The 16,925-nt window shown below is 31.0% G+C and overlaps 1 protein-coding gene and 1 long non-coding RNA gene across 8 annotated transcripts in view; one reads left to right on the top strand and one right to left on the bottom strand.

Moving 5' to 3' along the window:
• Positions 1-12,470, bottom strand: part of LOC105202592 (TBC1 domain family member whacked) — a 42,048-nt gene extending 29,578 nt beyond the window's left edge. For 2 of the 7 annotated variants that reach the window (XR_005576640.1, XR_005576641.1), the window contains exons 1-5: positions 12,323-12,470; positions 10,638-10,803; positions 9,961-10,528; positions 7,116-7,385; positions 6,577-6,842 (exon numbers count right to left, since the gene is read on the bottom strand). Coding sequence is in view for 3 of the 7 variants with exons in the window: in XM_039459252.1 (XP_039315186.1) it covers positions 6,738-6,842; positions 7,116-7,385; positions 9,961-10,528; positions 10,638-10,786 (1,092 nt within the window). In the remaining 4 variants the exon portion in view is untranslated. The other 5 variants (XR_005576642.1, XR_005576643.1, XM_039459252.1 and 2 more) reach the window with 5 other exon arrangements.
• On the top strand, positions 946-6,034 carry LOC120359856. The gene is made up of 2 exons (XR_005576644.1): positions 946-2,353; positions 4,549-6,034. It is a non-coding gene; the product is annotated as an uncharacterized LOC120359856 (long non-coding RNA).
• Positions 12,471-16,925: the final 4,455 nt, after the last annotated feature.

Raw genomic sequence — 16,925 nt, 5'->3', positions numbered from 1 at the left:
GATTCCCATCGTAGTTTGGATATAATGAGCGTGTGAGTGCAAATAAAAGTCTGAAGTGTCTTTGTGCCACTTTTATATAATTGCGTTTATATGGATATATACATAGGATCTGAGTTACAATATGTATTATACGAGGTGTGATCAAAAAGTAAGATGACTTTTCATTTTTATAAAAAAATATTCATTTATTCATCCAAAATTATGTTATCCCCTTCAAAATAATCCCCCTCTGATACAATGCATTTGTGCCAGCGCTTTTTCCAATCGTCAAAACATTTCTGAAATGCACTTTTGGGTATTGCCTTGAACTCCTCCAGCGATGCAGCCTTAATCTCCGCAATCGTCGCAAATCTTTGTCCTTTCATAGGCCTTTTCAATTTTGGAAAAAGGAAAATGTTTCGTCACCAGTTATAACCCTTTTGAGCAGATCAGGATCATCATTGACGTCGTTCAACATGTCTTGGGCGATGTTCATGCGACGCTGCTTCTGATCAAAATTAAGCAGTTTTGGAACGAATTTCGCTGACACACGTGTCATACCCAAAACATCCGTTAAAATTGATTGGCATGAGCCAAACGATATGTTAAGATCATCAACTATTTCTCTAATCGTGATTCGACGATTTTTCAACACAATTTCTTTCACTTCCTGAACATTTTCGTCGGTTTTTGACGTGCTGGGGCGTCCAGAGCGAGGTTCATCGTTAACATTTTCTTGGCCCTCTTGGAATAACTTATACCATTTATAAACATTTTTTTTGCTCAAAGTTGACTCACCGTACGCCACTGTCAACATTTCAAGAGTTTTTGAACACTTAATACCATTTTTTACACAAAAATTAATACAAACTCTCTGCTCCATTATTTTCAACAGCAAAAAATCGCCGAGCACGCAAACACGAGTCTAACCTTTATGCCTCTCACATAAAAACAACACATGCTATATAGTCAAAACTGTGAACATATGATCGTGACGAGTGTAGCAACACAAAAAAAAAATTTTGAAATTAGAGTGTACAGAGCGCGCAAAATTCAAAAAGTCTTACTTTTTGATCACACCTCGTATGTGTACGGTACAACGGATACGAGACGAGTCTTTCTCTTTTCTCGTGCGCGTCTTTAAATACTCTCGGTTCGACCAAAGGATTTCGCCTAATGAAGATTTTAAATTTTCTAATTTTCCCGTGTACCGAAAGCTGCTGCCTATTTGTCTTAATTCTTAAAGCTTCTATTTCTTTTCATATTTACATCTCTCTATTGTTTCGAACTGCCTAACAACACGTTTCTATTCTCGAATTTTCTTATCTATTATCATTTGTCGGTTGGGCTCGTGGCAAGGCAATCGCCACAGTAGTATGACAGATTTTATTTTTTATTCATATGATCGAAACAAAACTGATGTCAATTTAAATAAGTAGACGATGAACGTTTACAGAAGTGACTTATATTTGTAACCATTCATTCCATCCACATCGCAATCACGATTGTCTACTTGTTTAAATTGACATCAGTTTTGTTTCGATCATATAAATAAAAATAAAATCTGTCATACTACAATGCGGACGAGAGTAACCTACACAATTGTATTGCGTTAATTTTGGATTTGGACTTGACAATTTGTACCCACGCTACTATTAACCATCATATGTGGAATAGAAGATTAATTTACATTAAAAATGATCCAAAACTAGGATCGAAACGTCTGTAATTATAATTGTGCACTATGTAATGTTTGTTCGCTAATTATATTAATTCCCAGATAACCAAGGTAGATTCAGCACATCGGGCAAATTAATGCATTGCATGTATTGTTGTGAATTTGCAGGCAATTTGCTGGCTACAGAATTTAACGTGAAACTGAGTGAGCAACAGGAGAGCAAAAACACATCAGTTAATAAAATGTTAAGAGCAAACGTTTATTAATAATAACATATCATGTTGACAGCAAACTGTCGGCTCGTCATGAGCTTGCATTCGTATATATCATAATGACAGAAATATGTCAGTAAAATGATGACACGTATGATACCAAAAGTTTAATACAAGAAGTAGAATATTTGGTGAATATTGTTAAAGATTCTAAATTGCAGCTTATTATCGACAATTTGGTGACATGACAATATTCGGTCCCACCGTGTGTAAGACTCCACACGAACAAGTGAGTGCTGGCGCCACCGCTAGGTGGCCACACCGCAGGGGATTTCTCATGAGTCAAGTACGGCCACAGACGTTATATCTAAGCGCCACGGTCGACTCCCCAATTCATACCATAGTTTATATTTCAGTGAGCCTTTAGGAGCTACATGTTGTAACATCAAGACGAATACTCGCTCTCATTATTTTAAAACATGACGTATGTATGGAACGCTGTTCCACATAAAATTTTATATTTTTGGTGCAGAAATCCCGATCGATTCGGATTACTTTTTTTTAATCGGTTTTAATCGCACATTTTCGGCAAGAAAGTATCTTGAGACTATATTAATATTCTGGTAAAAGAATTTTGCAAATATTGCAGCAAATATATACAAATTTCTTGTAAGAATTTGACTGCAGAATCTTTCAGAAGAATTGAGCATAATAAGGAAGCAGATCATAACGTCCTGTGGCAGAATCTTTCAAGAATCTGCTACAAGATTTACTGCAGTCTTGCAGAAAAGTACTACTAGAAAAGTAATCAAATTGCCGACAACAAAACTTCACGTGTAGATATCATGTATAATGATGATTTGCTGACATTTTGATATCAAGCACATCGGTTGAATGTAGTGCACGCATGATAACAATTTGCTAGCAGTTTGCTGAATTTAAATGAAGACTTTAATGACGTTAGAACAATAGACAGTTTGTGAGAACACCTTGGTTCTAGTTTGATGAAATTGAATACGGAATAAGTGACAGTAAAATGTCATTTAATTACGGTCATTTGGCTATCAGGGTTCACACACAAAGAGCTTGTGTTGGCTCTATTCTTAATTGGATTAATAGTGTTATTTAAAAAAAAATAAAAATTTAAAAATGCACTTCTATTATTGATTAAATTAAAATTTCTTATAAACACAAAAAATATAATTCAAAATAAGAAAAACGAGCTTAAACTACGTCGTTGCATGATAGTCGATCAATATGATCTTTTCCGGTCTCAAATTTAGTTATAAATTTGTTAAAGTTAAGTTTATAGAAAATTGTAAAAACTACATTACAGTCAAACTTATTAGGAAACAATAAAAATTTCTCAGATACCGAATTGATGTAAGAAATTGTGAAGTATCTTGACAACTCTTTATTCTCTCCGTCGATGTCATTTTTATAAAAAAGTTATTTTAACCTAAATTGAAACATGAAAAAAATAAAATTTAATGGATAGTTATTTTCAAGTAAAAGTTTTTGTAAGCGGATGTCGCAGATTCATACTCGATTCTAAGATCTGTATGCACAGATAAAGGCTGTTTACTAAAAGTTGAAACGTTTGCTTTTATTTTGGTCATTAGTTTTTGTTTTGGTGCACAACATCCAGCACGACTCTTAAGCTTGTTTTTTCTATTTTGAATAATTATTCACATGAGCCGTAACCTTTCATATTTCTTTAAATTTTACAAAAAATATACATGCAATAAAGATTTACAATGACTGTTTTAAAAACGTCAAAATAAGTGTCTATAAATCGTTATAGCCATAACGGTCTCCAATTATAACGGTTTTGTTATTTTGTTCGAGACCTTAACAGATATACAAACTCTTTGCTTACGGAAAGTCGATAGGGGGAGACCTATTTGGAACTCGAGGCTATTTGGAACAATGGAAATTTGTCTGGGTATATAAAAATAACTTTAAATATTGTGAATGCGTCCTAATGTAACGACGCTGCTGACAAAGTTTCGTTAGAAACAATGTCATATTAAAGTCGTGAAGTGAAAAAGGTGTTTTGTGATAGTAAAACTAATTTCTGACAAAAACAATGTTTCTTCGAAATTCAAGTAAGAAAAATAAGATTTTTTTTTTAACTTTGAATATATCATAATTAGGTAATGTATTTGAAACAATTCCAGATAGCCAAGCGTGATTTCGTGTATTAAAGAGTCGGACACATAAAAAAACTTAAGCAGTAAAACTTAAGCAGTAAGCGAATTAACCCATGGCAGTTGAGAATATAAGGCCAAACGTAAGCAGTAGCAAATCTAACACGTTGAATTTCTTATTGCGTACGTCTTACTGCTTAAGTTTTTTATGTGTCATGGCCTTAAGTAAACTAATGCACTTCACGAGTTGTTGTGAAGTTGCCGTCAATTTGCTGACACCAAAGTCCTATGTGTAAACTGAGTTAGCAACAAGAGAGCAAAAACTTATCACCAGTTAATGAAATTTTAAGAACAAACATTTATGAATAATAACACGTCATACTGACAGCAAACTGACGGCTCGTCATGAGTTCGCATTCGTATATATCATAATGACAACATGAGAACAAAATGATAGCACCTATGATATCAAAAGTTTGACACAAGAGGCAGAATACTGATGAATATTGTTGAAATTCCTAAATTGCAGCTTGTTGTCAACAATTTGTTGACATGACAATATTCGGTCCCGCCGTGTGTAAGGCCCCGCGCGAACAAATGAGTGTCGGCGCCACCGCTAAGCGGCCACGCCATGGAGGATTTCTCATGAGTCAAGTGCGGCCACAGGCGCCACTGCGGCAGACTCACCAGAGCATACTTCAGTGAGGAGCTGCTTGTTGTAACTTCGAGACGAATACTCGCTCTCATTCTTTTAAAACATAACGTGTGTATGGAACGCTGTTCCATATAAAATTTTATATTTTTACATGTAAATAGTTAACTTGTTTTCTTATCAAATGTAAAGCATTTATATTTTTGTAAATGTTGCCATCATGTTGCTGTCATCATGCTGCATATCATGGATACCACATCGTGACAAGTTGTTTTCATGTTGACATCAAGATGCCGTCAATATACTGTTAAACGCGGACAGCAAATTGATGATAACAGTTGCCATCATGTTGCTATCATACGTATATTCTTTAAGTATAATGAAGTAATGCCATCGAGATGCTATCAATTTGCCATCATCAAATTTAAAATTTATGTGAGGGCAAGATTTCACATATAGTGAAGAAGCACCTTGTCTCTAGTTTGTTGACATCAGTTGCTGAAACGGTTAACAGCAATGTAATGGCATTTTAAACTCATTTGGCTATCTGGAATGTGTTTATTTTTTTTAAATTGTAAAAAAGTGATATATAAAAAATTAAAAAGTAGTATCAATTTAAAAATATAAGATTTAAATAAAAACGTCTTATCCTTGGGGATCGAACTTGAATGTAGCAGTCAACGTCTTATCGCCGAACGCTACGTCAATGACTTTATTATTATTTTTTAAATATTTTTTTTCTCGAGAATGACTGAATATTGCAATTTACGGCTTTACTGTAGTAAATGTTTGAGTGAATACTACATATCCATAAAATTTTATTAAAATTGATGATGCCCAAGTATGGTTTCTCTTTGTAAATGTAAAAATAAAATGCAAATATTTTTAATAGTGAAATATATATTTTATCAATTACACAATAAAGTATATTGATGATTTCGCGATCAATTCGTTCACATACTTATGTTACACATATCTTTTCATCAATTTGTGTACAATGGTTTTAATGTGCATCAGTGCGTTCAACGCAAATTTGCTATAAGTTTAGAATTATAATGAAATTATGCATTAATTATCGGAAATATTTAAATACTTATTTAACAAATTGAATTTTTGTCATTATATTTTAAAATAATTGTTAATAATAAAGTAAATAAACTATAAAAATATGTTAATAAATAAAAATATAATGTTATTCAATTTTATAAAACAATTCTATATAAAATTTAAAAGTATCAATATTAATATATTTCAAAATTTAATTTACTTTGCAGGAACTAGACGGATAGTACATCCTTAACTGTAAAGAGGAATATTCAATGTATATATTAATATACATAAAATAAATGTATTATAAATATCATTGCCTAGGAGAACTTTTATGTTGCAAGTATGTTTTAAGTATAAAAATGCGTTAAATTAAAGTTAAAATCATTCGATCAGTAAGGAGTAATATAAGATTGGCATTTTATATATATATATATATATATATATATATATATATATATATATATGTGTGTGTGTGTGTGTGTGTATGAAATGTATGAAATGTATGTATAAAACAAAAGATAATATTTATTTAGTATAACATTTTCATATACTATACACTTTTATTTTAAAAATGCGGTAAATTTTTGTTAATAAATATCGATAGTATTAATCGCAAAGATGATCTATTGGAAATCAACTAGAAATACATTAATAAGAAAATATCATTAAATAGTACTATATGTAAACTTGAAAATGTGTTGTGCTCTTTTCTTGATGTACTACAATGAATTACGTACTAATAATGAAGGAAGTAGAGATAAATAATACACTCCGGCTGCTTGGGGAATGTGTGTATGTGTGCGTGTATGAATATGGAAAACCACTTTCCACTTTCTATTTTGTGCGTGTACATACCTATCCGCTTTTCGTCATATCCTTTGACTTCGTAATACGAAAGAGTTCTAAGCGTATAAATCGCGGAATTTATAGTATCAGAAGAACGGAAAGGAAGGCACACGTTGGGACGCTAGACAAGTGAAATTTCGTCCCATAGCTTTATTTCAACTAGTTAATCATCAGTCAGTTCGATTGGCAGTCTCTTTTTCCGCCGCTTTTCTTTTCAACATTTGTCTCTGATGCTCGTACTCAAAATCATCCTCATTCAAATTCAACCTTTGAATCTGCAACATGTTAAATTATAAATGTGCAATATTTTTAAATTAATTTAAAATTTTTTGATACGTTAATCTTTATTAAAATTAAAATACAAAATACCTTACAGCTTAAATTATTTTATAATCTTTGTAAAATATGAAGAAATTAAATTATAAATTTAAATAAGTTTACTAATTTTTTATAATCTTTACATTTATTAACTTAATTAAATTACTGTTTAATTTTATTAGACTATACAAATAATATATGCGTTAAAAAATTGCATTAAAAATGTTCACCTGATAAACCAAAGCCTCTTCCTCCATGATATGTTGGGGTGGGTTTCTTAGAACTTGGAGAGTTTCATATGTCGTTGGACAACGCTTGGTAAGAGAAGTTCGACCTAGACTGCCTTTCAATAATACCAGACCTACTTTGAAAACTACTTTTACACCCTCGCAAAGAAACATATCCCATATACGCAAAATACTTTCCCATGGCAATGTTCGAGTGTAAACGCACAAAAACCATTCTGTCATATATAAGATTGGTTCCATCTTCTGTTTTTTCTGAAACAGTAAATAATAACAGTAAATAATTAAATCTCGATCCCTCCAATTTATCAGTTTGTGAGAATATTTTATTTTAAAAAGGATATTATTCCAAAATTCTTATCATCTACATTTTTCAAAAAACGTGCACTAATAAAATGATTAAAAAGCTAATTGTGAAAAACTAAAATATTTAGTTTAAAACATTTAATTAAACATTAGATTAATTCAATACTTATTTAATTCCATATAAAAGATATAGTTCATTCATGTCAATCATTAGACTTTAAACTGCCAGACCGTTAATAAAACTTTACTTGTCAATAACTTCTTTGATATTTACAAGAAGTGCTCTAAACTCTCAATACTTTCATATGCCACTGTCCCCATCTAACATTGCAGTCGCATTTCCAATTATCATTCGTTAGGAACATGTAATATAAAATGATTGGAAAATTGTAGCAGTCTTATAGATCGGGTTTAGCATTTACGTTACTTTTTCACGTATTGGGCATGTATGTATTTCTTCATCTACGTCTGATTTACACATTTTAACTCCTTTACTGTTAATGTGACGTTATATTTTAATGTTAGAAAAATTTTTATAATTTAACTTTCCTAGAATCTTTCAGGATTTTTTAAATTTTTTAATGGGAGTAACAATTTTTTGAAAAAAAATGGCGCTTTTCAGACTTTAATCCTAAATAATTCTCTAACAGGTCATTGTATGAACCTTCACTTACTACCAACAATTTTCTTTCTTTATGCTCTTTTAAATGATATGTCAAAATGGAAGATTTCATTTGAAACATTTGAGTTAAGATCCCCTGAGACATTCTCAGGGGAAAAAAAGAGAGACAATTTCCACAATTTCCTTTAAAAAGTAGTCTCTCGAAATGATCAAACACATATTTCATGATTTTTTATAATTTTGAACAGATTCCGAAATATATATAATGGATAAAGTTCTATAGACTTTAGAGATACATCGTATATATTTTTTTTACTAATCCTTACATTAAAACATCTTTCGCCGACTATCCTATTTACAAATATTTAGACTAATAAAAAATAAACACTTTATTAATACAAACTTATAAAATTAACGGAAACATGATAGCGGTCTATCAAACGGCTTTTTATCGATAATGTGATTTTTTTTAAGCGTTACAATTTAAGAGTTAAAATTTAATAAAAAATTAACCAAATCAGCTCAAATATTTAATTGAACAAATCAAACTAAATATTTTAGTTTTTTGACAAATTTTGTTTCTAGAATAAAAATAATATTGTATTAGTATTAACAATTCTGCAACAGAACTTCATTTATAAAAATTTCATGTATGATTAAATAAAATTTATTTTAGATATTTTTAAAAAACTTTAAAAAACGATTGATACTAGGATGGACTTACTATTTTTTTGCATCTCAGGGAAGTATTTCGATGAAAAAATTGTAGAGAAGTTTTTAGAAATGCGTTTTAAAATCAAAATATTTTGTTTTTTGTTTTTATGATATTTTGTTTCTAAATTATATAAAATTAAAAATTGATATTTTCTCTATACTTTTTTTATTTTAAAGTGCTGCAGCTAAAACATCACCGAACAAAAATTAACAAAAAATATATTTATAAATTTTCTAAATTTAAAAATGCCTTTCTAAAACAATTGATGCAATTTCTGACAACGTCGATCTTTTCTATAAAACCTCATTTCTCATAAAATTCTTTATTATTTTTATTATTTTTTAACTTTTAAAGTAAAGAATTTATGGAAAAGAAAAAAAATGTTGGTTGTAATATGCTTCATTTGTATACAATTTAAAAAAAAATTTAAAGCTTTTCTTATACTTAACTTTTTAAATAATCTGAAAAAATTTCAAGCTTTTCTATCAAGATTGGCAAAACTCCACATTTTTTAAATAAAATCCAGTGGTAAAAATCGATATTGTTAGAAAAACTCAGTAAAAACTTTTTTCTGTTAATTATTATAAAATAAATGGAAAACAATATCAATATCAATTGACAGAGGCCCCATTTAAGCTTTATTAAAAATAAGATTTGTAATAGAAATTAAAGTAGCAAATAAATTTTTTACGAGATGTTGAATAGTAAATGCAAAATAGATATATACTATAGGTAAAAATTTTTAATTCTGTTACTAGATATTTTAGTTTTATTAGTAGGTACATTTTCTCATTTTAAACTAAAGATTAATCTAAAATTTAGTTATATTTATATCTCTAAAGCTTGTTAAAAAAGTATTTCATAAATCAATTAAAAAAAACTTTACTATTATAAAGTTTCATTATTATTTTTTACTATTGGTTGATTTTGTCTTTCTTTAAACCATAGTAATTAATATACTCTATTAATCAAAGTAAAAATTTATTTTTGTGTGAAATTATGAACATATTTGAATGTTACTCATTAATCATTTTTATACTTTTATGCCAGATTATTGAATAAAGAGACAATAAAAATCGGAATTTACTATATCGTTTACTATTCATTAGACTTTTTCAGCCAACCCTGGTTTCCAAATTTGGCAGGTAGTATACTAAAAATTTGTATGAGAATTTATATGTACTAACCAGATGTTTATATGCAACAGGGGAGACTCTTTTCAAGAGAGCAAACAAAATGTCTCCATCACGCAACAACGTTTCCATACCCTGACTGTAATAGCCAATGAGATATTTGTCGCATATCGCAACGAGACACCAGAATGCTTGCACCGCTGGCATGTGCATCAGCAGAAAAGCAGCGATGGGTGCTTGAGCCTGGCAGTAACCCACTTTGCTATTCAAGATGGAGTATGCCTTGAGAACCTGGAACAGTTCCTGCTGTCCGGGTGCATTTTCGACGAACATTTCGTGATGTGGAAACTGGCGATGGAGATCCTTCTTGATATCCTCTAGGTACTTGGGATCGCCAGGCCGTTTGATCAGCTCCTCGTACAAATTTGGATTTTCATTCATCAAAAGCTGACCACCACATAGATTCAACCAGGCACGTAATCTCACAGAAGGTGGTATACCTTTGCGGCACCTCTCACGGACCTTACGATAATTCGTGGTCATGAAGAGACTCCAGTTGTTCAACATCTGTATCCATTTTCTCTCCCTTCGCAGTATTACATCAGATGGTATAGCCTGTTTCCTATACCATAAATTTGTATTAAATAATATTGAATTATATTAAAATCAAATTTAATTTTATTGAAACAGTTATTTTATAAAATTATTAAATATTCAAAAACTTAAATTACCTTTCTGGACTATATTGCGAACCACCTAGGAATCCATGGCGATCAGGTACAGTGGAAATCACCGAGCCTTGATATATACTACTGGCTTCTGACTCTGTTTCCCCATTCAACTCTTCTTCATCGTTGCGTGATACAAGTGAGGCAGCCATAGCATCTTTCTACTCCTCTAAAAAATATTATTCATAATATAACATAAACAATACAAATATAATATGAAATAAATATAAATATCAAATAATATAAAAAAATATATATATATGTTTTAAAATAAAACCTATTTTTTAAATGTATTAATAAATATATTAATACATTTAAAAAATAGGTTTTATTTTAAAACTATTATATAAAGAAATAGAGCTTTCACAAAAAAATTGTATCTTTTTAAACATACAATTATGTTCAGTGTTTGCTAATACATATATAAAATTATTTATATAATTACCTAGATAAAGAAATTGTTCCATTTTATCTTCATTTTTATTTTAAACAAGAAAAATGTTAAAAAAAATTATTTTTTAAATTAAAAACATTTCGTTAAAAACACTTTTTTTAATTAAAAAAAATTGTTATTACTGTTATAAAGTACTCTTCAAGCCATTCAACTTTCATTCAATATATTTTTTCTATTTCGTGTAGTTTCAACAATATTCATTTCAAAAGAAAAATATGAATTTTCTTCAAATCATTTTCGTGTTTTACCCCTTAAAAGTGAAACCAAACACATATAAAAAAAATGTGACCCTTATTTTTATCTATACTATAACATATTAAAGATTCATTGGAACACTTACATGCCTTTCCTTGTAAAGTACATTTTGTAATTTATCTTATTTTTATGTAGATAAAAAGTTTAAGATATTTTTTAGAAATGTTCTTTACATGAAAATTCTGATAAATACCTTATACTTTTTAAATATTCAAAGATTTCTAGGTCTCATTCATAATTTTCAAAGGAAATTTAAAAAATCTAAAGAAATTTTAAGATATTTTTCAAAAAATCTTTATAAGTTTAAAATAAGTTTGAAAAATTAAAAATTAAAAAAAGTATTAATTTTTAATACAGAGACATGACAGAAATAAAATAAAACTCTCATTGTGATGTTTTAAAATGTGATATTTCACATTATATACATACATTCTAAATATAAGCTTGAATATCTCACATAGAATTCATGTCGCGATAGTTCCATTATCTGATTGTCTCGCCATTTATCATTTATTGGCCCAACACGCAAGCAAAATAAATATCTGCCAGGCCGTCGAAGAAATTGTATATTTATCTTGCATTGCTTCATCACGAAAATCACGCCTTATAGCGCCTGTACGTATTAACGCCTACCTTCTAATTGACATGGTAATCAAGAATCCACGCAAAGAGAGAGACTTAACTCCATTTCCCGTCTCACAGAAATGCAGGAAACGCGGCACGTTACAATTTTACGGCCTACCATAACAATTAATCGCAATATCAATGCGTTAACGGAGAGAAACAGAGAGAGGAGGGAGAAAAGGGGCCAAAGTGGCACTGAATTTTCTTTTCCAACTTTTAGATTTAAGAAAAAAGTATATAATAGAGCACGACATCCATAGTGAGGAGATAGCAACGATCACAGCTGCGTAAATTAGCAAGTGATTAGTGAAAGCAAGTGAGAGTATTCACATCGCAATGATAACTAAACACTTACCGTAAATTTTCGCCAAATTTGACATTTCGGGGTATGTATACCTCACAAACGCTTATAATCCGTTTGTTTTCTGTTCCTGAACTCCCTGAATTAGTGTGCACTTAAAATGAAATAGATATATATTTGAAAGTTAGTGAAAGCAAGAAAGATCGTTCCAGTGCAGTCTAGTGCAGGAATAGAAAACAAGCCTAATGTTTTTCCTTAGGAGAATGCGCACTGAGTGTGTACTCGCCGCTGGCGATTGGGTGTTTCGGTTTGCGCGATGACGGTGCCAACGGAAACGCCCAATTACCTGGGGCAAGTGCACACTCTGTCCAAACTAGCCGTTTGTTTTCTGTTCCTGAACTCCCTGAATTAGTGTGCACTTAAAATAAAATAGATATATATTTGAAAGTTAGTGAAAACAAGAAGAGGCTTGTTTTCTATTCCTGCACTAGACTGCACTGGAACGTTCCTTCTTGCTTTCGCTAACTTTGAAACATCTATCCGTTTGTTTTCTGTTCTTGAACTCCCTGAATTAGTGTGCACTTAAAGTGAAATAGATATATATTTGAAAGTTAGTGAAAACAAGAAGAAACGTTCCAGTGCAGTCTAGTGCAGGAATAGAAAACAAGCCTAATCTATTTCATTTTAAGTGTACACTTATTTAGAGAGTTCAGGAACAGAAAACAAACGGAAGGAATGTTCCAGTGTAGTCTAGTGCAGGAATAGAAAACAAGCCTTAGGCTGAAATCACACGATGCGTAATAGAGCTGCGGAATAGAGAATGCGTCATTGAAGCGACCAATCAGCGCTATTCCGCTCTTTGAGCTTGCGTGATAGAAAAGAGCGGAATAGAGTGTGCGTTGATGTGCGTCATAGCGGTTATAGCGTTCTATTACGTCCTAACCCGTCGTATTTCAAGATTAGATTATTGTTAAGTTAATTAAATAATGGATATGACAGAGACGAATAAAGAATATGTTGAGACGAATAAAACAGATTCTAATGTAAGTACTTCCTTTCGATACTTCATCATTGAAGTTTTCAAGTATATTTGCAATAAATGTGTAATAGATTCAGTCACCATTTTTAACTTTTTATCCATAATAAAAATTAATTATAAACTTGTGGATACTAACTAATAATTAAATAAAAATGTGCGAGTATAGCTGTCAAGATAAAGTTTTGAAATAATGACGCAATACGCATTACGCATGATTTCAGTGTGCACTGTTTACATGATGCAGAAAAATGACCATAAATGCGTGAAAGCAGTAAAAAAATCATTTTAAATTTATAAGTATTTATTACAAAATATTAAATACTATTACAGTGATAATTGTTTTTACAATTTAAGAAATTATATTTTATTTTAATAAGCAAATTATTAACAAAAAGATAATAATTTCTAAATTATATTTATCCTGGATGTGTCTTTGCATCTCTTTGATGCACCATGTGAACATAGCGGACAAAACTCGGGTAATAGAAAAGAGCGGAATAGCGCTGATTGGTCGCTTCAATGACGCATTCTCTATCCCGCAGCTCTATTACGCATCGTGTGATTTCAGCTTAATGGTTGGTTTATAGGCTGTGTTCCGTTTTTACTGGCAGTACTGAAAATTTATAGTTCACGTCACATATACTATACATTTTCAGTACTGGCAGTTAATATCGGAACACAGCCATAATAGCTGTTGCCGTAAGAAATTGGCCAATCAGGGTTAAATTATAGAAGAATAGTTGACTATGATTGGTGAATTTCTTACGGTAACGGCTATTATAAACCAACCCTTAGTTCTCCCACGGAAAAACGCTGTAGCGGGATTCTGTAACACCTTAGCGACAATTCGGTATTGTTAAAGCGTCGTTGCGCAGATATTATACATGGTAGAAAAACTGTGCAACGACACGTAATGATATCTTTAGCTGTCGTTAAGAGTTACAGAATACGCCTATAGGCGCAAGTTCACGCAACGAATAAAAGCTGGTGTTTTACCCCCTCTCCATCAATTTGGCTAATCCAGCGAATAAACGCTCAAAATTCGACACAGTTCAACTTTTAGCGACTAAACGTTGGCGTTTACCCCTTCTCCACCAATTTTCATCAATTTGGCAAATTCAGAGGATAAACGCTTAAAGTTCGACACAGTCCAACTTTTAGCAAAACGACGCTAAAATTTAAATATTACATTGCAAATTAATTACCTTCCAAAAGTGAATATATAAGAAAAAAATTATGACTGAAAGGTTAAATCAATCGAATCATCTGAAAATACAAACGAAGTTAATATATATTATATACATATAGTAAGCATACTTTTAGGCTAGGTTGCTTTTTGTTTTTTATTTATGTTAGATAGCTTTATTTGTTATATTGTGTTAATAACTGTGTTTTTTATATTGTAGGAAATTCTGTTATACTTCTGTTATACCCTCATATACTTGTGGTGTGTGCAAAACAATTGTTTGTACCATACAAGAAAGTGAAGAAATATATCGGCACTCTTGTATGGAGGGATGAATGTTACATAGATAAAATTTCATATTATTTTTATCCTAAAAGCGGTAAATACATTAGTAACAATTTCGGCCCGATGCAAAAAAGAAACTGTGCTCATTACGATTTACAAAAATCGGAGCTACCCAAAACTTTTTTTTTATCTATTTCTTTTTCTTTTTTTAACAAATACATTGCAGCAATTGCAGCAGTTATACGTCGTCTTCTAATTTCAACTATAATCGCCACTGTGCGTTTATAATATTTTACATACTCGATATATTGATTATAATATTCCAACTCCATTTTTGCGGTTGTCAGATTATGTACTTAGCAATTGCCGCTTTTAACGCTGCTTTGCGTTGCGGTGGAGTTGGGTGGAGTAAGGCTGAAATCACACTATGCGTAATAGAGCTGCGGGATAGAGAATGCGTCATTGAAGCGACCAATCAGCGCTATTCCGCTATTTTCTATTAAGCAAGTTTTGTCCGCTATATTCACATGGTGCGTCAAAGAGATGCAAAGACACATCCAGGATAAATATAATTTAGAAATTATTATCTTTTTGTTAATAATTTGCTTATTAAAATAAAATATAATTTCTTAAATTGTAAAAACAATTATTACTGTTATAGTATTTAATATTTTGTAATAAATACTTATAAATTTAAAATGATTTTTTGACTGCTTTCACGCATTTATGGTCATTTTTCCGCATCATGTGAACAGTGCACACTGAAATCATGCGTAATGCGTATTGCGTCATTGCTTCAAAACTTTATCTTGACAGCTGTACTCGCACATTTTTATTTAATTATTAGTTTGTATCCACAAGTTTATAATTAATTTTTATTATGGATAAAAAGTTAAAAATGGTGACTGAATCTATTACACATTTATTGCAAATATACTTGAAAAATAATAATGTGTACTTACATTAGAATCTGTTTTATTCGTCTCAACATATTCTTTATTCGTCTCTGTCATATCCATTATATCATATCCATTATATTCAGCCTAAGGCTGAAATCACACGATGCGTAATAGAGCTGCGGGATAGAGAATGCGACCAATCAGCGCTATTTCGCACTTTGAGCTTGCGTAATAGAAAAGAGCAGAATAGAGTGTGCGTTGATGTGCGTCATAGCGGTCATAGCGTTCTATTACCGTCCTAAACCGTCGTATTTCAAGGTTAGATTATTGTTAAGTTAATTAATTATATTTGCAATAAATGTGTAATAGATTCAGTCACCATTTTTAACTTTTTATCCATAATAAAAATTAATTATAAACTTGTGGATACAAACTAATAATTAAATAAAAATGTGCGAGTACAGCTGTCAAGATAAAGTTTTGAAGCAATGACGCAATACGCATTACGCATTATTTCAGTGTGCACTGTTTACATGATGCGGAAAAATGACCATAAATGCGTGAAAGCAGTAAGAAAATCATTTTAAATTTATAAGTATTTATTACAAAATATTAAATACTATAACAGTGATAATTGTTTTTACAATTTAAGAAATTATATTTTATTTTAATAAGCAAATTATTAACAAAAAGATAATAATTTCTAAATTATATTTATCCTGGATGTGTCTTTGCATCTCTTTGATGCACCATGTGAACATAGCGGACAAAACTCGGGTAATAGAAAAGAGCGGAATAGCGCTGATTGGTCGCTTTAATGACGCATTCTCTATCCCGCAGCTCTATTACGCATCGTGTGATTTCAGCCTAAGAGTAAAACGCCAGCTTTTATTCGCTGCGTGAACTTGCGCCTTTACTCGCTGCGTGAAATTGCACCTTACTAGATGTTTTCCAGCTACGACACAAGTCGACATTGACCTAGTTAACACCGAACACTTGACACGCATACTAACAAGTAACTTTCTATTAAATTGTTTTAATTTCGACAATACGTGTAAATGTATACGTGATATCTATATTTAATTAATTATCTTGATTCATATTGTACCAGCTTAATATAGTATTCATTAAATTTATTACCGAAATTAAGATAATTGAATAGAAAGTTACTAAATATTACGCGTATCAAGTATTCGGTGTAAACAAAAGCCTAGTTTACACCAAGCACTTGATACGCGTACTAACATG

Source organism: Solenopsis invicta, unplaced genomic scaffold (genome assembly GCF_016802725.1).
Source record: "Solenopsis invicta isolate M01_SB unplaced genomic scaffold, UNIL_Sinv_3.0 scaffold_117, whole genome shotgun sequence".
Lineage (NCBI taxonomy): Eukaryota > Metazoa > Arthropoda > Insecta > Hymenoptera > Formicidae > Solenopsis > Solenopsis invicta.
Note: the sequence above shows the minus strand (reverse complement) of the source record. Positions and strands in the feature narration are given on the sequence as shown.